Here is a 23,352-nt window from a genome sequence, read left to right as displayed (position 1 = left end):
GCTTACTTCCTTATGTAATCCTAAACACCTTAAATTTGTGAGATTTCTCTATGCGTCACCGAATGCTGCTAAGTGACAGGGTGACACCAGTTTTTACAGGTGCATGGCCATCTTCCTAATGCCTGCTTCATGAGCTTTCTTTTTAAAGGAAAATCACCAAAAATGGAAGAGAAAAATCTAGTGTCATTTATAGGAAATAGGCAAATATGTGACACTATGTATTATTCAGCTTTGGGTACTTCTCAGACTTGATTCAGATATACTTTGCTAGGCCAACTCAATGATTTGCAAAGAGGCTTAGCACTGCAATGTTCCCCATTTGTGACTACCTTTGTACTTTAAAATTGTTCTTGCTAATTTTTTAGTTCTGACGATCCAAGTGAAGAACATTTACCAAACACCCACAGTATCAAATCCTTATAAGATGTTGAAGGCAGCCTCCCCAGGGAACAAACAGAACACATTCTAGAGAACAATCTACAAGTTAGGCTCTATGTAATTGTAGGGGAGACTGAACTGACTGGAGGATGGAACAACAGTTTTGCTTTGGATAAGACCGCTGAGTAGTTTCTCTTAAGGGTTGTCCTCACTGCCCTCCCCCAATAAACTACCATGTTTCCCCGAAAATAAGACAGTGTCTTATATTAATTTTTGCTCCCAAAGACGCACTAGGTCTTATTTTCAGGGGATGTCTTATTTTTCCATGAAGAAGAATACGGTACACATTTATTGTTAAATGAAAATAAAGGAAATTTATTACCTGTATACTGTACGGTAGTACAGTAGTTGTCAACACAAACCAGACAAACTGTGAATCCTACAATATCAAGAATTTACTCATTTATTCAGTGACAATCATGTCATCATCTTCTGGAACATCATCATAACAATCCAATTCCTGAATTTCCTGGTGAATTTCTTGTGACTCCATTTCTTTCAGAATCAGTGGACCAAATCTCTCATGTTTAGCAATAACACTGTCTTTAAATGAGTACTTCTTGTCAAGGTAGCCTGTTCGCAGTGCATTTGCAATGCAACTGTCAGTGATTTTCTCCCATGAATTCTTCACCCAAGTCACAACTTCTTGCAGTTTAGGTTTCACAAAGTTTCCACGCTGATTTCTCTCCATTCTATTTTCAATGTAGTCATTAATTTCCATGGTCAAATTGTCTTTGAATGGCTTGTTTATTGCAATATCAAGAGTCTGGAGATAGGCCGTCATTCCTGTGGGAATCATTATCTGATCTATTTTTCTTTCCTGAAGAAATGTCTTCATGTCTTTAGCGCGGTGAGTGCTGGCTGCATCCCAGACTAGCAGACCTCTTTGGCTCCCTCGCATAACAAGCGGCAGCATTAAATCGACCCACTTCCTTATAACTGCTTGTGTGGCCCAGGCTTTTTCAGTTTCAAGAATAAAAACGCCCAAAACACGTTCAATCTTTTCCTTCTTGCCCTTAGAAATGATTAAAGGTGGGATTTTAGTGCCATCCAGACGAATTGCCAAAATACAGGAAACATGTGCACTTTCGTAAGCAGTGGAGGGAATGTACACTAAGGAGGCACCCCGCTGTTCAATTGTTGTTTGAGATGATTGGCCCATAAACACTGCAGTTTCATCCATAGCAATCATGTTGGAAAGATTGTATTTAGAGAAGTCAGCATCATCAATAAAGGACTTGAATGCAAGTGCTCGCTTAATAACTTGAGTATCTTCCAACCTAAACAATGTTGTAGATCTTCTTAAAGACAGTTCACTTCGCTGAAGGAAATTATCCAGCCAGTGTTGTGATGCTTTGAAGTCTTTGGGGGCTATGTCAAACTGTAGTGCCATTGCAAGGACAAATTCTTGAATCTGAGCCCTATTCACAACCAAAGCCTTTGCTCTCCTGTCAACAACCCATTCACAGATCAGGTCTTCCAGCTCGGAAAATAATGGTTGCCGACCTGATCCACACTTGTGCTTTTTAGCATTTCCCTTGTCCACTTGTTCAATGAGGTTACCATACTCTGCTCGCCATTTTCGGACCAATCGGATACTCAACATCTTCTCTTTGCAGAAAGCAGTAAGATTTTGGCCCCAAGAGTCTTCCACGATTCCTTTCTTGTACTCCACGGAGTAGCTTTTTCTTTTTGCGCTCATTTCTAGGGGTAATAAAAAGGAATTGGGGTATCAAGGTGGGGGGAGGGGGATCACTCAAAATGACACAGGGGGGATCAGAGGGGGGAATCAAAATGGCACAGGAGAATCAGAGGGGGGATTACCATTTTAGTAACCCCTATTGATCCTCCTGTGTCATTTTGATTGTCTCCTCTGACCCTCCTGTGTCATTTTGATTGTCCCCTCTGATCCTCCTGTGTCATTTTGATTGCCCCCTCTGATCCTCCTGTGTCATTTTAAGTGATCCCCCTCCCCCTACCCCTGTTCCACTGAACACCTTCACCAGACATCCCCCCTACCCCTTTATCAGACATTTACCCCCTGGGGCCTGCCTGGGGACTGTCACTGGGCTTTCTGGGGCCTGGATCTGGGCTGGAGCAGGGTCTTCCACTGACTGAGAACCTTCAGTCATCATGAAGGTGGCCGCAAGCATCAGGTAGTGTCACCAGGGACAGACCAGCACTCACCACCTTCGCCGAGTCCCGTCTGCTCTAATCCTCCTGTTCTTCTACATGCATCTGCGAAAGTCTCCTCCTCTCTCCCGCCCCGCGCTCACCGCTCACTCTGACCTCCACTCCGCCTCCACACAGCAGTGACGTCAGGACTCCGTGTAACGTCACTGGTTGCTAGACGCCAGTCGGGGCGGCCCTAGCGACCAGTTTACGGTAAATTAATTTTCATTCTGAGACAGAGCCTGGGGGCCTTATTTTCGGGGGGGATGCCTTATATTTCACTCAGAAGGAAACCTGTAAGTAGGTCTTATTTTCAGAGGATGTTTTATTTTCGGGGAAACACGGTAGATTCCTAATCTGAGACTTCAGAGTGATAGGGGGTGGGTAAAACTGATCCATGATGCTAGGCATATTAAGTATATTTGTTAACATCCTACCTTATTTCACAAAAGATTTGAGTATGGTTATAATATGCAATTTCCTCTAAATTAAAAAACATTAAAAAATCAGGATCATGGAAAATAGGTAAAGAATAGGAACAGAAGTGTAGGTCAGAGATCCCTTAATTTTGCTGGCGAGCTTGTAGAACTCCTGATTGCCCCTGTGGCAATCCGGCACCAATTAAATCCGAGTGTATGGGGGTGGGAGGCGGAGAGAAGTAGTTTTAAAGATCCCCGGGTGTTCCTACATGCAGCAAATTTTGGGAACCACTGGCCAAGGCTGCCATTCTCAGCCTTGCATGCATGTTAGCACTACCTGGGAAGATACCGAAATTACTGATGCTCATGTCCCTACCCTGAACCAATGAAATCATAGTCTCTCCTGCTGGCAGCCAGACCCTTGGTCATTTTAAAGCTTCCCTACCCTGAACCAATGAAATCATAGTCTCTCCTGCTGGCAGCCAGACCCTTGGTCATTTTAAAGCTCCCCAGATGATAACAATGTGCAACCAGGACAGAGAACATTGTACTGGGAGAAAGCTGGCACATAATTACACAGGGGGTTGATTTTTTTTTTATGGGTTCTTTTATGACTTCAGGCCATAAAATTGGTCCCAAGTTTCCTGGTGGCCAAAGTAAATAGAAAAACACAGTCAGCTGAATAATTCTTGTCATCCATAATGCAAAAGCTTATCCGTTCCTTGGAAGAAAGAAAACTTTTTCTCACAGGCCTGAAATATATGTCTTGTTTGACTCTTCTTATAGGGGCCTTTCAATGATGTTATGGATCACAAAGTTTATAAACTAAAGTTTATAAAGACAGATGGCAAGTTACATATTGTAGTTTCTCATAATCACTCCTCAGGGAAAGCCATGGACATGCCCCTGGAGTGAAGGCAGATGCAGACTGTTATAGTGGGAATGAGGGGAGCAGCAAGGATGCAGAGAGGAGGGAGAGAGGAAGCATGACCCACCCTCTATAGTTCCCAGGTCATATGGCCTCACCCAAGGGTAAAGCCTGGAACTGTACTTCCAGGTGTAGGAGTGGTGTCCTGTGTAATTAGAAACTGTAATTTTCTTTAGAAAAATTTAAGTATCTATTGCTCCCCCAGCATCATATAAATTGTACAAAGCTTGACAAAGGCCTGGCTAGGGAGGGTATAGAAGCAGTGACTTCTATTTGGCCAGGAAAAATGAACAGAAACCAGTCTTTTTAAGTGCATCCTGATAAAGAGGATTTTTTCCCCCCACAGTTGGGCTTCTTATTTAAGTACTGTTTATTTAATGGCTCACGATTTGTAGGTTTCTGAGAAGGGTATTGACTGCATGGGGCTGAGTGTCCAAAAGAAACCCATTATATGGCACATGTTTTAAACCACAGTAATGTCCTAGGGAAGCCAAGGAGAGCTTAAATTAGGACGGGTGTGTCCCTTTCTTTTGCAAACAATCTAGGAGGGTCATCCAGCAGACACTGTGTAAACTTGCTGGGATTGGCCAAGAGGATTCTTTGGGTCCCGTGTGTTCTCAAGAAACTCACCTGAGTGAAAATCCTAAACGTACTCAGTTAATATCCAAGTAGACACTTTGATGTTCTATTTTCGAAGTCAAATAATATGTTTGGCTTATTTACTTTTTATACTCACAACTGCATTTCACATCTAAATTTAACAAAGTTCTTCCTGAAAAAGTCGAGTGATGAATTTCTTTCACTTATTTAAAGCTGTCTCTGGCATTCCTATAAATCTGAAGGATTAAACGAAATGCTGGCTAGAGAAACAGTAGCTGGGATGTGGAGAGAATCTTACAGTGGCAAATAAGACATCTTAATAATGGTTTGCAAATGCGGAGAATAATCTTAAACCTGAGTTTGTTATTTCACGTGCGGCTCGCAGATAAGCTGCCTTTTATTCAAAGAACTAGTGCTGTCTGTTTTCGAGTGGGTGGGTGTGCACTCAGAATGGGTGCTGTGTTGGTTTTGTTCCTTGTAAGGTTGACACAGGCAGTGGCGACTCGCGGCCACACCGGGGCAGCCTCTTCCCGGCTGGCGGCCGGGCCAGGCGGACCGGCTCAGGGGAGCTGACAATGCAGCGAAGTCCAGCTTGCTGGGGTTGCCCGTAATTTAAAGGGGTCTAGAAACACCCATCTGTCCCCCTTTAACAATTACCGCAAGCTCAAGGCTCCTGATAAAAAGGCCACGGGAAGTTGAATGGACTGAGTGTTGCGTGTTTCTTGTAGCTATGCCTTCAGCGCCCCCAAATGCCCAGTCCGCCCCCTCCTCAAAGCAGAGTGGGGTGGGTAGGCTCCGAAGGACAGGTCCGCTCGGACACTCCTCAGTGGGCCCGCCCCGCGGCCCGGTGAGCCGCGTGAGCCCCGCGAGCCCCGCGGAGCGACTCGGGAGGCCAGAGGGTGGGGTGCGGTGGGCGTGGGGGCCGAACTCCGCCGCCCCCGCAGCCCGTGGCCTGCCGCCCAGCCGGCCTGTGATTGGCTTGGGGGCGAGTGTGCCCGCCCCGGCGAGGAGGGGGGTCCCCGCTGGGCGTCGGGTGGGAGGAGGTGGAGGAGGGGGCGGAAAGAGCGGGGGCCGGGAGAGAGCGAGCGAGCGAGGGGGCGGGCAAGCCGGGAGGGAGGCGCGAGGCGCGGGCCGCGGGGAAGGAAAGCCCGGCGGGCTCCGCGCCGCCGCCGCGCGCTGGGAGAGGCGCCGGGCTGCCGGTCGCTGCACCGCGCTCCTGGGACCGCCAGTTGCACCCGCAGCCTTCCGGGAGGAAGCGGCGCCGGCCCCAGCCCCGGCTCTCGCTCGGGCTTCCTCACCTGCGGCGGGGCGCGTGCAGGGCCGGGTGCGGGGCCGGCGAGATCCGGAGGAGGAGTGCAGACTCGGCCGCTCGCGCCGCAGCCCAGCCGCCCGGGAGTGCCTCCGACCCGCGCTGGGCGCCGGCTCCATGGCGACCGGGCTCGGGGAGCCGGTTTACGGACTTTCCGAAGACGAGGTGAGCGGCTTTCTCTTCCCTCCCGGGACTCCCCGGGGAATTCCTGCCCCGCGCCGGCAGGGGATGGGGACCCCGGGGGTGCGCGTTGCCCGCGTCTGCAGGGCTGCCCCAAACACTGGAGCGCCCCGGAGTGGGGTCCCGGAGGGTTTGCTCAGCCCTTCCGCCCGACGCCGGCGCCCCCTCCCCCCAGCCAAGCTCATTGTTTGTAAATAAAGCGGCGCGACGCCCTTGGAGCCGGGTTCACTGCCCGCGTTCCGCCGTTGGGTAGGAGGAGGCTCGTGCGCCTCTGCCCACGAGTTCCCCCTTCTCTCCCAGCCGCTTCGCCCCGGGCTGTTGGGCAACTTTCCGCCTCTCTCCCCTGCAGCCTGGGAGTCCATGACGTGTGGCACGTCTGGGGGAGGAGGGGGCTGGAGGCCCCGGGCCCGGAGGAACCTGAATTGTCTCTCCCTGGAACTTTCATTGTGTCAGCAAGTGTTCTGCTGCGTGTGTGTGCGGCTGGGTGGGAGTGGGTGAACGCGTGGAGCTGTGTCTGTCCTGTCTTGCAGGGTCTAAAGGCTGGAGTGTGGGTTTCGGGGTCTTTTTGGTGGAGGGAGGAGGTCTAGGATGGTGGCAGGTGCTCCTGGAAACTTGGAGGAAGCTTTCAGCCCTGCCATTTTTTCCCCTCCCAAGGATCAAAGCCTCGCACCTCCTGGACCGGTGGAGAATCGAAAGCTTCATCGATCTCTTTTATTAATAACGCGAATTAAATAAGCCACGCCCCTAAGGCTGTCGGTTTCACTGGAAAGGGCTTTGTTTTTACCCTCACCCTCTCCTCGCGCTTTCCCACTCCTCTTTTTGAAAGGATCCTACTGAATCCCTGCTTAACCCCCTCTCGCCCAGCCACGCTCCGCTCTCATTGGTGTGTTGCTCTGCCAAAAAGGGGGGTGGGAGGCCTGTCGCTGGCGCGGCTTGACAGGCAGGCTGGATGGAGCAGGTAGGAGGGGTTTGCCTTTTGGCCGGTAGGCGCTCAGGTCTGGCGCCCCTTTCGAGAGGTGAATGTACAACCCATGAAGCATTACTCAGCAGGGAGGTATTTCCTATCCTGGTTGTGCATTTCATAAAAAGTTGATGCCTGGAAATTCAAGGATTTCTCTTTCTTCTCCCTTCTGTCTTTTCTGAGGTCCCCTCTTTCTCTGGTAATGGGGGCGGGGTTAATGAGGAGGGTATTATCTGACACATACCCACGTTGTAGCTTCTCTCCAGCTTTCGAACCTCTGGTACGGTGTGTGTGTATGTGTGCTATGTAAGTGTGTAATGGAATAGGTAACTTAGGGTGGGGAGGGTGTTTGGGGGTGTGACTTTTTTTCTCCCTTAACGGTCCAAGGGAAAGCATGCTGTGGTATTTTATCAAAGAATGATCACAATGCAAATAATGTGTGATTTACATTTTGATTATTTTGTCGTGCTGTGCTCGTGTAAAGTAATTTCCCTGTTTTGTGTGTGTGTGTGTGTGTGTGTGTGTGTGTGTGTGTGTGTGTGTGCAGGTACCAGGGGATGGGTGAAAAGTAATATTGTTTCATTCGTCCAGGGGCTTCTCTCTCTGGCTTATTTCCCTTTTGAATAGCTTTCTCTTTCATTCTATACTTCTCCATTTAATTAGGGGCAGCAGAGGGCAGGCAGTGAGCTTTTAGAAAGGTGCTGAGATGCAGACATTCCTAAACAAAGAGCTTGAGGTATTGTGGACGATGGAGACAGCTGCGTTGCATCTTAGGTCTTTTAAAAAATCACATGATTATTTTTAACAGCTCCCTGAAAAAAAATTTACGAGTGTTTTTGGGAAATGCAACTGGTTAAGTGAATCACATGCATGTCACTGTTGTTTGGCCTTTGTTTACATTGAACCTGCCTAGAGTGCATCTTGCCACTTTTGTCTGGATGAGTTCATAAAGACTGAAGATCTTAACTGGTGTCTAGTGTGAAAGTGAAGGATAGAATATAAAGAGGATCTGTGTGTGTGTGTGTGTGTGTGTGTGTATGTGTATATGTAATATGTATGATTGGGTTCTCTCCTGTATGCTGCTGGAGGGGTATTGGGCTGTATGGGGAACAACAAGGGGGTGTGAAGACATTTTATTGATTGAGTGATGGCCATGTTGCTGGTACTGTTTAGTTCCTCACACATTATATTACAAAAGACAAGTCACACTTGTATTTCTTTTTCAGCTTCTACCAGTGAAAAATAAGGCAGGGCTGTTTTGATGATTTCATATTTCTGTAGTATTTGCTTTTTTAATTTTAAAAAAATTTTTCTTTATTGATTAAGGTATTACAATGTGTCCTCATCCCCCTATTGCCCCCCCCCCCCGCACCCTCTGTGGTGTTTGCTTTTTATGAGAGGTGTAAGGCTCTCAGGTTGCCCTTCGGAAAATCAGGGAATGCCTTCAGAGAATTTTAACAACAAATTGTTGAATTTGCATAGCTTGTTTCATCTCCCTGAATTAACCTATGTAAGGAAACAAGTGGGAGATTTTAACAGGCTCTTAAAGTAGAATGCCAGATAACCAGTGGCAGGGTTGTTTCCCAGGGTGTGTGAAATATGGATGCACTTCAGTTCACACACTTGGTGTGCTGCAGAACATCACATACGGAGATATTTTGATTGCTATAGAAAAGAGCCACCTTGTAAACCTCTTAGCAAAGTAGGCATCCATACTAACAGATTTTACATTTTCATTGGAAGTTGATGAAAAGCATTGTGTGTTTGGAGAGCACTTAGTTACATCCCGTCTCAGGAAGACTCTAGCTCTGAGTGCTGCTGCTGGTGAGGCATTGCATTAACCCAGAAAACAAGGGATGCCAAGACAGAGGGCATTGTTTCTAGGTCTGCCCAGCTGGTAGAATGAAAGGGATTAAATGTGGGTTCTGCTTGTGTGAGAGCTGTTTATTTTTGTGTGTGTGTCTTTCTGCCTGACGTTCCTCTAGTGAGGCAGCGTTCATATTCACCCTGATTTAAATCGAATTATTTTAGGTAACCAAATTTGAAATTGCCATCAGATGAAGTATTTTTGGTGTTGGAGAGATTAGCAAATTAACAATATTTCTTATTCAGGGCCCAGGATCAGATTTGGGTTGAAATCAGAAGAGTTTGGACTAGTTTCTGCATCTGGCGTGGTTCCTTGGTGGTGTTTTGTTTGGATTTTTGTTTTTATTTTTTTTGGCACTCTGTAGCACATTTTGGCACAGTTGAATCATGACTGTTACTGTTCTGAAATCTTTTATTACAACATTTTAGGTATCCTTTATTGAAAAGATTTTTCGAGAGGGTGAAACTTTGAATGACAGCTTTCTTATTAGATGTGGCATTTAAAAGTTTTTTGGTGGTTAGAATGAGGCAAATGGCATAGAAATGAAGGCCAGGCTGACCTGGGATGGTTCTTTGCCACTCTCCCCCCTTCATTTTATACAAAGAAGGATAGCGGGCTAATGCTTCATATGCTTTCTCTACACCAGCACTGTATTAAGCCTTTATACATTTGCCGCCTCATTTAATTCTCATAAGAACCCTGTGAGGTATGCTCTTATTTACAGACTAGTAGCCCTGTGCATGAATCTGTGTGTCAGTAGCTTGCTGCTGCCCTCCAGTAGCTCTCCCCCCGCTGCCCCGCCCTCCTGTAGTTCCCCTCGCCCACCTCCTCCCCGCCTGCGCCCCCTCATAGCTTGCTGCCCTGCCCTCTCCTGTAGCTCTCCACCTCCGGCTTGTAGCTCACTGCCCCACCCTCCTGCTAATCCGTGATCTGGTCGTTACTCGGTGGGTCGTTAAAACGTAATGACCATTTGCATATTACATCTTTATTATATAGGATAGGATGAGGAATGGAGACTCAGAGAGGTAAGGTGATGCATATAAGGACACAGCAAGTAAATCATGGAGTCAGGATTTGAACCTAGTTCTGTTGAGTCCACAGCCCTAGTTTTTAACATGCTCCCTCTCTTCCAAGTATCTTGAAAGGTCTTCATGGCTAGTTTAATCAGGATAATATAAGGTAGAGATAAATGTCAGGGGTTGTAAACTGAAGGCTTCTAGACCAGACTTAATCAGGAGCTCAGCTTAGTATGGTCTCCATAGTGTTTTAAAGCTTGGGAATTTTCATGGAAAATGGTAAAAATCTGACTTCACTGGAGCTTCGTTCTCACCTGGCAACAATTAGTGGGTCAGAACTGTGGCTGTGAGATGTGGCAGCGGTGCGGTGTAGTTGCCACGGAGTCCACTGCTCCCTATTGTCTTGGGGGCCTCTTTGCTCGTGTGCTTATTACAAACAATTTGTAACAAACCTTTAAGGTTGACCTTTGACATAGATAATCGTATTTGCTTTAAGATGCTGTCAATTTTAAAGTGCACCATCATCTTATGGACCATTATGAAAAAATTTGCTGTCAAACTGTGATGTACTGTTGATTTTCTGAAGCGTCTTTATTTCAGAGATGTTAAAATATGAAACAAGGATGTTTTAGGATTTATGAATTACTCTAACTAGAAATTTGGGCTAACCCTGGGCCTTCAGTTTCAATACCCCAATCAGTCAACACTTTTCAGTCACCTGCCAGTCAGACTTCAGCTTTGCTGTCTGAGAAAATGGCTAGAATAAGGGCAGTGCTCTTAATCGGGCACAGCAGAGAAGAAACGGGGAGCCTGGGTGAGTCGTTAACTTATAAAAAGTGGTCCGTGTGTGTGCTTTCAACAGATAACATGAGAAACCCTGCACACCATCCTTGCAGTTGTGCAAAAATGGTTGCAAGATTGCTTTCAGAAATTCCAGTTTAGGTATTATTTGGATCTAAAGGTGGATGCTGAAAGGCAGTTTTCTAGAGGACGGTAAGACTTGCCCATTCATTCCAATTCCAGATGCCTGAGTCAGACCTAGCTCTGCTGGTCGGTGTGCTCTCCACCTAGTTACAATCCAAGTCATGATCACTTATATCTGAGAAGCAAACCTTAAAAAGGGCTTAGGTTTTATTATGACACTTCAAAGCAGGTTTTAAAATCGGCAAATATGTATTGTTTTAAATTCTACTCTCTTTAGATTTTTATTTTCTTTTTTTAAAAATATATTTTTATTGATTTCAGAGAGGAAGAGAGGGAGAGAGAGGGAGAGAGAGAAACATCATGATGAGAAATCATTAATTGGCTGCCTCCTGCACGCCCCCCACTGGGCATGTGCCCTGACCAGGGATCTGTGACCTCCTGGTTCATAGGTTGATGCTCAAACATTGAGCCACATCAGCTGGGCAGATTTTTATTAAAGGACTAGAGGCCCGGTGCATGAAATTAGTGTATGGGTGTGTTCCCTAGGCCTAGCTGGTGATTGAAGTGCGAGCATCTGGTGTGGAAGGGAAGGTCCCAGCTGACTTCTGGGCACTGGGCAGCACCTGGGCCCCCGGGTCCTCATGCGCTCCCCTCTGCCTGAGTCATCGGGCCCCCGCCAGGCTCCCTCAGTGCCTGGGAGCAGGGTGGCCATCCACGGAGCAGTCAGCGGGGCAATGGGGCCCCGCTCCCATCCGCTGTGGCCTGGCGCTGCCCGCTCACTTGCTCCACCATCCCACAGCAGTCCCGCTCTCGTTGGGACCCATTGGGGCTGGCAGCGCCTCCACTGTCGCCCACTACCAGCACTGCGTTGCCGATACCTGCCATCTTCCACGCCGCCTCTGGTGGTCAGCCCACGTCATAGCAAGTGGTCAAACTCCCAGTTGAACTCCGGGTCCAGGGGACAATTTGCATATTAAGCTTTATTATATAGGATTCTGTGGAATTGTTAGAAATTGGCATTTTAATTTATAGCCTGTTTAGTTTTATTAGAATATTTGAATTATTTTGTTGAAGAGTAGTTCCTTTGATTTAAGGAACAAAACATAATTTTGTTCAAAGGGGTGAGGACAGTGGCAAAATGGGAATCCTCAGATGACTGCAGTTTCTTAACTATGCAGAACATAATTTAAAGGGAAGTGACTGGTACTCAGCATCTCATCAATGCACCGAGTGCCCACATCACCAGGAAGCTTCTTAGAAAGTTGTTTTGGATTCTGGAAGCCTCAATATGCTTGATATATAATCAGATAGATATGAAGAATCTCAAGGAAGAAATGCTTTTCAAATGTGACATCATCACAGCAATACTTTGGAGTTCCCGCTAACTTGCTTTTTGCATTCACTGAGAGAAGAAGAAACTTGATGCTTATTGCTAATTTAATAACCTTTCTGTAATGTTCAGGTATTTAAATAACGTCATAAAAACATGGTAGTAAGTGACTGGTGGAAGAAACTAATTTCTCTTTGATAGACTGAGACCATATTAAAATTTTTATTTTGAGTTAAAAGTTCTGTTTAAACAGATTTTATTGCTGCCTTTGGATTTTGGGTCCTAGATAAGTAGCAACAGTAAAAGGAGATCCTAATTTAAGAGTTTTTAAGTTTTTTTGATGCGGCAGGTCTTTGAATAAGTGTTTTTGTATTATTGATTTATTAATTGGTAATAAAGCAAATTACATATTGATCTCTTGACAATCCAGGATTAAAGAGGATTAAAATAATATACAAGTAACTATGTTGATACCTATTAGGGTGGTAGGATTAATGAAGGGTGTGAGAAGTGTGACCAGATTTTACTTTCTGTTTTTATATTGTTTCTCTTCCAGATCACATATAAACAAATATTTCCTTTTCTGACTATAGGTGGCAATGTTTCTACTGTTTACTGTTTAATGATGTTACTGTTGGCTTGGGAGTTGCTTGCAGGTGGAATATGGAGATGAGAATATAATTTAGAGATGAGGATAAAGAAACTAGATTTAGAAAATATTTTCCTACAAACTAAAAAAAATCATTTATACAATAAAACCACCTAAAGTAATATTTCTCACTGTGGGTAATATCAGGAATCATCTCTTTTCCAAAATTTTCAAGGTCCCCCTTACCAAGGGCTTCTTAAAATTTGGAAGAGGGAGAGGCATTTGGATTTGGGGTAAAAAGCCCCCACAACATACAAACACACAAAGTCCTTTAGAACTCTGTCATTCCTTTCTTCTTGGGTGTATAGGGACTTCTAAATTATTCTAGTTCTGCTGTACATACCGTTCCATAATTACTGTCACCGGCTTTGAGAAGGAAGTAATAATTATCACTACTCTTGGGTATTTGATTGTTGGAGACATTCTTGATTCCTCAGGCCAGAAAGACCGTGGCTCAGGTTCTGGCAGAGAGAAGTGGGGTATTGACCTTATTTCATGATTACCTAAGATCTCCTTATAGTTGTAATGTTTTGTTCTGGACCCGAGTGGCCTGAATGCTGACTATTACTGTAATGCTTTAGGTGGCAAAAGCCATATTACATAAATGTGTCTGGGGTAACCAGCTTAAATTGATACTTTAGTCCACTTTTTGTCCCTGACTGCGGAGTCCTGTATTGATTCAGAACTGGCACGTTTAATGCTGAGGATATCAGATTTACTCGCTGTCATCAACCTCAGTGTTTGGTGACTCCTTGGCAGGCCAGTGTCCACTGAGAGATTTTTGTATTCTTTCTATACCTCCTATTAACCAAGAAAAAGCCATTCAGAAGGTTTTTTTTTTTTGTTTTTTGTTTTTTTGTTTTTAGTGTAAAATGCTGTGGCTGTGATGTGAGAGCCACTGGTGAAGATGGGACTTGGAAGGGCTTGTAGGGATAGTGGTCCCATGAAGGAGATGAACAAGTCCAGGAACTGACCCATTGCCAGTTAGGTTGGTATCCCATCCCCCATGGCTTCCCAGGCACCTGAAGTGAAGGTTTTTTTAAAATATGTTTTTTTAAAACTTGATTTTAGAGAGAGAGGAAGGGAGAGGGCGCGAGAGAGAAACATTGATGAGATAAACATCAACATCGATTGGCTGCCCCCTGCACATCCCCTATTGGGAATTGAGCCCCAAACCCAGGCATGTGTTCTGACTGGGAATGGAACTGGTGATCTCCTGGTGTATGGGTCGATGCTCAACCATTGAGCCACCTAGGCCAGGCTGAAGTGAAGTTTTGATGGATCACTTGTCTACCAGGTGGAGACTGTACTCCGTTTACCTCTGTGTGTGATTGGGCAACTCCAGATTAGGGAGTGGACATCGGTGCAGATACAAGGGTCTGCATTGCACCTCCACGTCCGGTCTTGCTTTTAGCACAGTTTTCATTATAGTTCTCATTTTCAGCTGCACTCAAGCTTGGCTCTTGTTCGTCTCTTTGGATACGGTTCTGGCTCACATTTTGTGAGGTGTCTCTAGAAGAGTTTGCGAAGCTGGACTTCCATTGTGGGGAGCACAAGGTTGAGGTCCTGTAGTAGAGAGAGAACCACAGTTGGGAAGAGGGCCAGCACATTCACACCCACTGGGAGGCCACACTGCGTGGCCCCAGCTGAACATCTGTTTTAATGTTTGAAAATGCAAGGTGAAAGAGTTATTTTTAGTGATGTATATGAATTAAAGTTTTCTACGTACATTTTGGCAACAGTGTTAGATATCACCAACATGAGGACTCTAGTGAAGACAGCCTTGGGCCTTAGGTAGTGTAGAAAGTGAAGATATTCTACTAATTTTTCCTGTTTAACTGAAGATGTTTGTGTTGAGTGGTTTTTCTTTACCTTGTACGTTTTGTTTTGTTTTTATGCTGGAAATCACTTTAGTCTGGTTTTTCAGAAAATGGAAGCAAACCTCAGCTATTTAGAGAATTACATTATTTAGTAAGCACTCAGTATTAAGTATTAATAAAAAAAAAGTGTGTATGTGTATCCACTAAATTAAAAGTTCCCCATACTTACTGATCTCTCAACTACCTTTAGAATCCAAAGATAGCAATCTGTTGAAAATCTTGTGTTTTCTTTTCTATTATTTTGTTTTTAACTTTTTCTTTAAAATATGTTTAATTTGTAGTTGACATTCAATATCATTTTCTATTTCAGGTGAACAGCACAGTGGTTAGACATTTAAATAATTTATGGAGTGATCCCCCATAAGTCTAGGACCCAGCTGGCCCCATACATAGTACAATATTATTGACTATTCCCTCTGCTGTATTTTACCTCCCTGTGACTTGTGCTTTCCTTCCCTAGTCTTCATTTTTTCCTCTCTCAGTTAATAAGTGATTTATCTTTGGGTGTCATCATAGGGCTAACTTCATCTTTGGAAAGGGGAAGGAGTGTAAGGTTTATAGAAAAAGCAAAACAGAATAAATTTGCTTCCCTTTACCCTTTTCCATTCCTTTTGTGCTTCATGTACTGTCAGTGATAATTGGACACAACCATAAAACCATTAGTACGTTGGTTTTTGAACTGGCTACATTTCCTCCCTGCTTGTTAATGTCATAGGATAAATGTGTGTAGCACTTGAATTAAGTTGTATCTAAAGGGAATTAAATTGTGTGTGTTGATTTTAAGTTCTGAGTATGTGTGTGCTGATTATTGAGAAATTGGTATGGGCCATGCTGCCTGCCTTTGGAATAGCTGTCTTAATTTTCAGGGACTGTATTAGTGAAAGAGAACACTTGAAGCTGGGGGTAGCAGCTTCCTTCTCTCTTTGGGGAAGTGAGGTAGTGAAGAGTATTGTGCAGCCCTGGGGATGGTGGGTTGGGTGGGGAGATACTGAAGAATATTTAATAACATGGAGATGTCAGTAATATAATATGCAGAGGGAAATGTAGGTTACAAAACAGTGGGTGCACTGTTTCTGTAAAACAGTAGAATCCTTTTGTGGTTAAAAGTGTTAAAAATGACTAGGAATATATCCCAGAATGTTTATGGTAGTTTTCTTTGAGTAGGATTACAAGTAATTTTTATTATCCTTTTTGCTTACATTTTCTATATTTCTACCATGAACTCCCCACTCTCCCTTAAAATAAAAGTTTAAAAGTGAGGTAGAAAGAAACCTCCCAATTGCATATATTTCAAGCTTTGGGTAAAAATTGGAGCAATTGTTGAGTACAAATATGAATAGAATTTGTTTAGTTGAACGCATGTTTCTCAGGGGCCTGCTTTGTGCTCTGTGGCTAAGGATGTCAAGGTCATTGCATGGCCACTCTTGCCTTTTAGGAGCTCACCGTCAAGGTGGGAAGTGGAGGGACAGGTGAAGCGTTGACTATTTTTCAGAAAAAGTGGCTGCTAAAGTAGATTGTTTTTTTTTTCACTTGCAGCTTGCAAAATGGATGTTTCATTTTCTTCACTATGGAGACTTAAGATTTATATTTTCATCCTTCTCTGCTCTACAGTTACATAAAAGTAATTTACATCTTTAGTAGTGTTCTGAAATTTTTGTGTGTGTATGCTTAAAATTATGGCCTGTGATCAAATGCAGACCTGTTTCTCTTTTTGTTTTCTTGGTTTTTGTGTTAGAGGTCTTGTTATTGCCTGAAATAAGGATGCACTTTGCAATTGATATGTATGTTTAATGTGGTAGTGGGTTCCTTACACTCATACCATTCTCCCCTAGTTCTCCCAGCCCCCCAAAGTTACAGTTTACAGGTGATGGGATCTTAGAATTGTTGCATTTGAATTGGCCAATATTAATTTGTTTATTATGGTGGCCCATGTATTGTGGTAGATCATTGATAGTTGTCATGGAGACTATAACCTTATCTGTTTTGTTCAGTTATGATGTGTCTCTTAAGTGCCCACCTGGACAATAAGGACATGTGCCAGCTCACTGATGTAATCAAGGAATCAAGTTCTTTCTTTACTAGCAACAGTCTGGCCCTTTTCAGGGGCCTTATTGTTCTGAGGGTGGCTGCCAGTGACAGAGCTATGTTCTTCTTTTCTCCTTGGGAAGAAAGAGAACGGCTTCCTGTGGCTTTCTCCTAAGATTAAGGAAATCTCATTCCCACAATCACAGAGGAAATCTCGTGTCTCTTTGGCCCACAGAGGCTTAGATCTGCTCATCCCTCAACCAGCCGGTGAGAAGGAGGAGGTGGAATTGCTTTTATTGCCTTAATGGTCCACCCGTTGAGTTGGGGTGAAGTCCATGATGACCCTACAGTCCACCCTCTGGATAATTCATCCACTTTCAGATCTATACACCTTCAGAAATGCCCATGGCTTTCTGAAAGCACGTGCTTCCTTTCCCCAGGTGGGCAACCGAATGAATATTCATCTAAGCAGTGCAAGGATCTCTGGGTGATACGTTGTCCCTTCTCTTACACCTGAAAGGAGTTTTTTAAAATGGTATGGAGACTTAACGGCTAAATGGTTATGTCCCCTCCCCCCCCCCCCCAAAAAAAAAATCCAACCTACAGTGGTGAAGAGGGAACAGGATACTGCAATAAACTTCCCATTTGGAGAGGGGGTAAAAAAAGAAAACTCAGTGTGGTAGCTGGCACAACAGGAATAGCCGGGAATCCTTGCCTTGGTCAGCCAGTCTGGCAGCATCGGCTCTGCTGGTTGGTGTCCAGTGTGAGGATCTCCCTTGGTCCTTGTCCTCTACAGCTGCACGTGGTGGGACAGGCACTGGCAGAGTGCCTCTGCGTCGTGCTTGGGGCTTCTGGTATTCTTCTGGGGGTTGAACAGCCATAGGCTGGAGTCAGCTGAGCTGAGTATTTGGCAGTACTGCGCCTATCAAAACTTAGAATCCGGGTTTGTTTGCTTCCAGTCAATTCCATGGGCTGGTAATGGCAGGCAGTGTTCTTATCTAGATGAAGTCTCTGGGAATGGGAATTTCTGTCTTAGCCACAGGCTCCATACCCTGCTTATCCTCATTGCTGCTGCCTTGAGGCAATTTTAAAATAGCCTGGAATGAAGAGGCACACAGTGTGGGTCCAAGAGACAACAGGGGCACTTGAATCCATGTTCCCTTTGCTCTGCCTTTTCAGAATGACCAGCTTCCCCAGACTGGTATTGTGGGGCTTACAGGACCCTTACACCCCCACCCCATCCCCCAACTCAGCCATTGTAATTTTACTTATAGCACTTCTTTTTGTACAAAATTGGTGATGGTTAGGACTCTTGATTGCCAGCAACTATGACTGATTCTGCCAAATTGAAGTAGAATGGGATTTATCAAAGGCATTTTACGCAGCACAGAAGGACCTGGAAAGCTAGAGAGCCAGGGCTGGGTGGCAGACAAGGCAGGCTGGGCACCCAGAATTGCAGCAGAGAACCCACAGGAATCATGTGACGAAGGTCCTTGGGGCTTCCAGACACTGACCCCCTCTGACATGGTCCCCATCCAGATCCTACAACCGTATCAGCTCTCCTCTCCTACCTGTTGGGGGCCCTCAGCCCCTCTCGGGCACAGTGACTCAGTAGGACTTGTAGACGCAGACTTTGTTGTATGCACAGTTTTGTTTTATTACAGTGAAAGGAAAACAAAGTAAGTCAGCAAAGGGAATATGAGTTTGGAGACAACCAGGCTCAAGTTTCTCCCCGAGGCGTCACGCGACGCACTGCACTCTCAGCAGTAGTTGTGATGACATGGATGAAATGTTGTCCATGGGGATTCTCATGAGAAACTCAGTGCCCAAGGCTTTTATTGGAGACTAGAGGCCTGGTGCCTGGGTAGGGTCCCTAGGCCTGGCCAGCAATCAGGGCCCATTGGGGCCTTCCAGCTACTGGCCAGGGCCTTGCTTCCCTGGTTGCCAGCTGCTGGCCGGGGCCTGCCTTCATTCTGCGCCGCCGCCTGGTGGTCAGTGCACATCATAGTGAGTGATCAAACTCCTGGTCTCCGGGTGGAACTCCCGAGGGACTCTTTGCATATTAGCCTTTTATGTATATACAGCCTAGGGGATCAGTGGATCTCCGTGCCGCCGCAGCCCGGCGGGCTCCAACCCGCTGTCCATATAAATCTCACACAGCACAAAGTAGTGCGAACGAAGCAGCAGACAGCCGGAGAGGAGCCCGAGCCCAGGCTGGGTGCTGTGCCCGCACATCCCAGCCCACTCTGCCTTCCGCTCCCTGCTGCCGCCACTAGGGCGCGCAGGGGGAGTGTCCGCGGGAGAGGCTCCTGCTGCCACAGCAGTGCTCCCCAGCGGTCTGCCCATCTGTCAGCTGAGCCGTGCTCCTGCTGTGGGAGCGCATTGACCACCAGGGGGCAGCTCCTGCGTTGAGCGTCTGCCCCCTGGTGGTCAGTGCACGTCATAGCTACCGGCTGGTCGTCCAGTTGTCAGGTCATCCAGTCGTCCGGTCGCTTAGGCATATATATAGATGGTCAGGGAAGCACCCTCTGCCTGGCTTGTACTAAAGTTCCAGACTCCCAGAAGGAAAGCAGGTGTTCAGCATAAACGAATCTGTGGTTTGCACGCAGTCTAGGCATGTGTGTCATTTAGGGGAAGGAGCTGTTTAAGTTTTCAGAAGCCAGCCAAGAGCCAGCCTTGCAGGCAGGCCTTTCTAAGGACAGCAGTCCCTGGTGGGAAGGGGCTTCAGATGGGCCAACCACAATCTTGTGCTCACAGCCCTTGCCCCTGGGGGAGGGGTGTGAGGGGCTTGTTTTCTCTCTGTTTAAACTTTTGGTTTCTGTGGTGGGAGGGGGGACTCAGCCTCCTATCAAAACGCTCACTATGGGGAGTCCCCAAACATAGGAAGTGGTTTCTAAAGCTGGGCTGCACAGCATCGCTTCCCCAAAAGAAAACTCCTCTAAGCATGAATCAGGCCCAACATAAACGTGGAATGAGTGGGTGTAGTGGTAAGTCTGGGTGGTGTGTGTTTTGAGCATTTGCCATCCCTGCATCAGGGAGAGACTATGACATGTATTTGCAAATTTCGTGTCCTGGTTCAAGGGGCATAGTGCCCCCAGGCCCTGTAGAGGTGCAGGTGCTCTCCAGGAGCCCACAGTGTAATGGGATACAGCAGTTCAGCTGAGGTGTTGCCAGCGACTCCAGGGTTGGGGATAGAATATTCCAAACAGGAATAGCAAACCCAAAGGCCCCGAGATAGGGACAAGATTGAGGAGCAGAGAGAAAACCAGCTTGGCTAGAGTGTGTTGGGTGGAGACGGGGACCAGCAGGCAGCAAGGGCAGAGGGGAAAACAGGACAAAGTGGGAGACGCTGACAGCCGTATGGCGGGCTGGGGTTTTCTGAGTACATTAGGAAGCCCTTGGAGGATTTTCAGCAGAGGAGTGACAGGATCTGATGTGTGACTTGAAGTGACTCAGTTGAGAAAGGATTGTTGGGAAGGACAAGAGTGAAAGGAGGGAGACCAGTCAAGAAACCCTGGTTGTAATTGGTTAGGAGGCGATGGGTGGCAGGCTGGGATTCGAGGACTGGTGCAGTGGAGTGAGTTTGGCATATATTTGGAGGAATTGCCTGGGATTTGATAGAACAGATAGGAGATGTCCCCTAAGATTTTGGCATGAACATTTAAGTGGGTTGTCAGGGGAAGACTGCGGGAGGGACAAGATTGGGACGAAATAAAAATGTCTGTTAGGTTAAGAGTACTGTACTTACTAAGCATCCATGGGATGGCAGCAGGCAGAGATACAAGTGTCTGGAACCCAGTGGAACTGTCAGAGCCAGAGATGGGACATTTGTGTCCTTAGCATATGATTGGCATGTGAGGGCTTGAGTCCCAGGAAGATGAGGACTAGAGAGAGGGCAAGGACAGGACCTTGGCCTGCCCTCCTTGGAGGATTGGCTGCTGAGGTAGGCTGTCCTCTGACCTCTAATGAATGTGGTCTCAATAAAAGTGACAAGGGCGTGGGGCTGCTTGGACGCAGCCAGAGTTGTGGAGGGCAGGTGCTAGGAGGACAGTAAGTGTGCGTGGTTTTGGCCAAGAGGATGCCCTTGGTGATCTGGGCGAAAGTGTGCCAGGAGAGTGGGAATGGGTGTCCTGTGGAGGAGAGGAAAGAAATGTGAGGACCTAGGGGCGACTCTTCAAAGGGGTTTTGCTGGGAAAGGGAGCCGAGAAACATGGCTGCAGCTAAGCAAGGACATGGGTCCTGGAGGAAGTTTTTCTCAAGTTGGGAGATACCTGAGTGTGTGTGTGTGGGTGTGTGGCAGAGAGGGAGAAATGGATGCTGAAAGTGGATCTGCTCACGCAGTGAGGTTGGTTCCAACGCCCGATGACTCGCTATTAGGTGATTTGAAATCATCTTTGATTGTGTTGGCATAAGTGATCCTCCAGTGGTCTCATGCTAAGAAGATGAGACAAAAATGGACTTACTATGGCAATGGCATCCTCCGCCCAGGGAAGACCAAATACCCGTGAGTTTCCCTCTCCAGTTAAAAAGACGGAGAATTGAGCCGGCATCAGAACATGACTGTGGTGTAGCTGTGTTGAACCCAGGAAACGAGCGGGGCGGCAGCGAGTGCCATAGGACATAGACCAAGTTTTATGTTTCTATGAGTGAAATAACCAAAACATTTAAGTTGGCACAGAGAGGGCGTTTGACAGAATTTTTCCCCTTTTGAGCTGAATGTCAAGCTTGAGAAGTACTGTTCTAATTAGAAGTTGGTAACCATAGCCCACTGTGTGGTGCCATCTGACCTTATTTCTCTCTTTGCCCTCACTGAAACCCTTTTATAGTCTTATATTTCACAGATTCTTTTCAGCAACTTCAGTCTTTGTAGAGTGAGGCTGGTCTTAATCCACAGAAAGAAAGAAGATTCATAATTGCAGGGAGGGACAGGAATGCCTGATCATGTGCAAGTTTATGGATAGGATGGGGGTGGGTTGGCAAGTCCCAAATTTCATAGTGTTCCTGCTGCTCTGGGCAGGGGGCGGGGGAAGTGGCTTCTCAGTTTGCCAGTCTTGTGGCAGATGCTTTGGTATGGGCAGGGGCAGTTTCTTGCCCTTTTAAGAATCTGTGGGGTGGAATGGGGGCAAGGGAGGGCAGAAACCCAGTGTAAAACCATCAAAGTAGGTTATGCCCTTTCCTCTATTTTACGGATTTGCCTCTTGGGGCTTGGAGAGGCAGGAGGTCTTTTCACGTAGAGTTTTAGGGAAGGAGGAGAGTTAAGAGTAAAAGTGTATTGGTGTCGACTAGGAAAAGGGAAGGGTCATCTATTGCATGAACAAATTAGGATTTAAAAAGAATCCTTTTGACCAACTGATCTGATGAGATCATGGAGGGACCACTCATGGGGCCTCACTTGTGCTGGGGGCTGAGACAGCCTGGCATGCGGTCCTTGCTCTGCGGACGGTCTGAACTGGTGGAGACAGGCACATAAACAGCGTGACCTGTTGCGGCCAGTGAAGTGGTAGCAGTAGCTCTGCAGGATGGTGCTGTTGAGCGTGTGGTGTGAAGATGGATGTAATGGCAGGGTGTCCAACTTCCAACAGTGACCCCTGAGCTGAGTTTTTAGATAAAAAAATAAGCTAACAGGTAAAATTTGAGCATTTTCCACATGTTCAGTGTCTTACCAAAACTAACTTACATAATCTCCACAACAGCCTTTGCAGTGGGCACTTTTCTCTCCATTTTTCAGGTGGGAAAAGTGAGGCACAAAGGTTAAATAATGTGCTTGGGGGTCACAGAGCTAGTAAGTAGCAGAGCCAGGGCTTGAACCAAGGCAGACTGGCTCCAGACCCCATGGGTGGAAGCACCCAGTGAGTGCTTGCTGAAGGGTGGGCGGGGGGTAGTGAGGGGATGACCATGGAGGTCTAAGGAGGAAGCAGCTAGATGAGAACAGCCTTTTCCCGGAAGGGCTTTTTCCTCCGAGGCATTTTGAGAAACCTCTTTCAATCTGTGCTTCTCTAATGCTCCCGGTGCAGCAGGAGAACGGATTTCAGGTGGAGGACCGGAGGAGGCCCCACGGAGGCCCCACAGCTGGCCAGGCATAGCTCCTAAGAGTCGGTGGTGGATGGTAGTGGAAACAAGCAAGGGGGATAAGTGCAGGGGGTATTCAGGAGGTGGATGGCATTGGATTTGGTTACTGATTGATTAGGAGAGGAAAAGGAAGGAGTGTAGAATAATCCTCCATGTTTCTTGTTTCAGAGGACTACGTGGTGGGAGAAAAAGTCTATTTATTAAATGCCTGGTGCATTAGTTCTAAACTGGAAGACACACCCTCCCCCCATTTGCCAAAGCCTGGAGATATTTTTGGTTGTCACAGCTGGGGAGATGCTCTTGGCATCTAGGGGGCAGGAGCCAGGGGTGCTGCTGCTAAACATCCTGCAGTGCCCAGGACAAGCCCCCATGACAAAGAACTGTGCAGCCCCCAATGCCAGTACTGACGAGGCTGAGAAATCCTGCTCCAGGACATATCAGTTTCACATGGTTATTTAGTTTAATCCATGAACCAATCATATGAGATTGTAAGTGTTATTTTGCATGTTTTTCCGATGAGAAAGGCAAGGCTTAGAGAGGACCCACTGCTTGGCTAAAGTCACAGAGCTAGTAGGTGCCAGAGTT

The 23,352-nt window shown here is 46.4% G+C and overlaps 1 protein-coding gene across 8 annotated transcripts in view; it reads left to right on the top strand.

Annotated features, from left to right (window-relative positions):
- Positions 1-5,636: 5,636 nt before the first annotated feature.
- Positions 5,637-23,352, top strand: part of NEDD4L (NEDD4 like E3 ubiquitin protein ligase) — a 321,617-nt gene continuing 303,901 nt past the window's right edge. For 5 of the 8 annotated variants that reach the window (XM_080686864.1, XM_080686855.1, XM_080686851.1 and 2 more), the window contains exon 1: positions 5,676-6,031. In XM_080686864.1, the coding sequence (XP_080542990.1) occupies positions 5,984-6,031 (48 nt within the window). In that variant the 5' untranslated portion in view covers positions 5,676-5,983. Of the gene's footprint in view, positions 6,032-23,352 lie in introns of all 8 variants that reach the window. The other 3 variants (XM_080686861.1, XM_080686863.1, XM_080686865.1) reach the window with 3 other exon arrangements.

This window comes from Plecotus auritus (genome assembly GCF_963455305.1).
Source record: "Plecotus auritus genome assembly, chromosome: 8".
Classification (NCBI taxonomy): domain Eukaryota; kingdom Metazoa; phylum Chordata; class Mammalia; order Chiroptera; family Vespertilionidae; genus Plecotus; species Plecotus auritus.
Note: the sequence above shows the minus strand (reverse complement) of the source record. Positions and strands in the feature narration are given on the sequence as shown.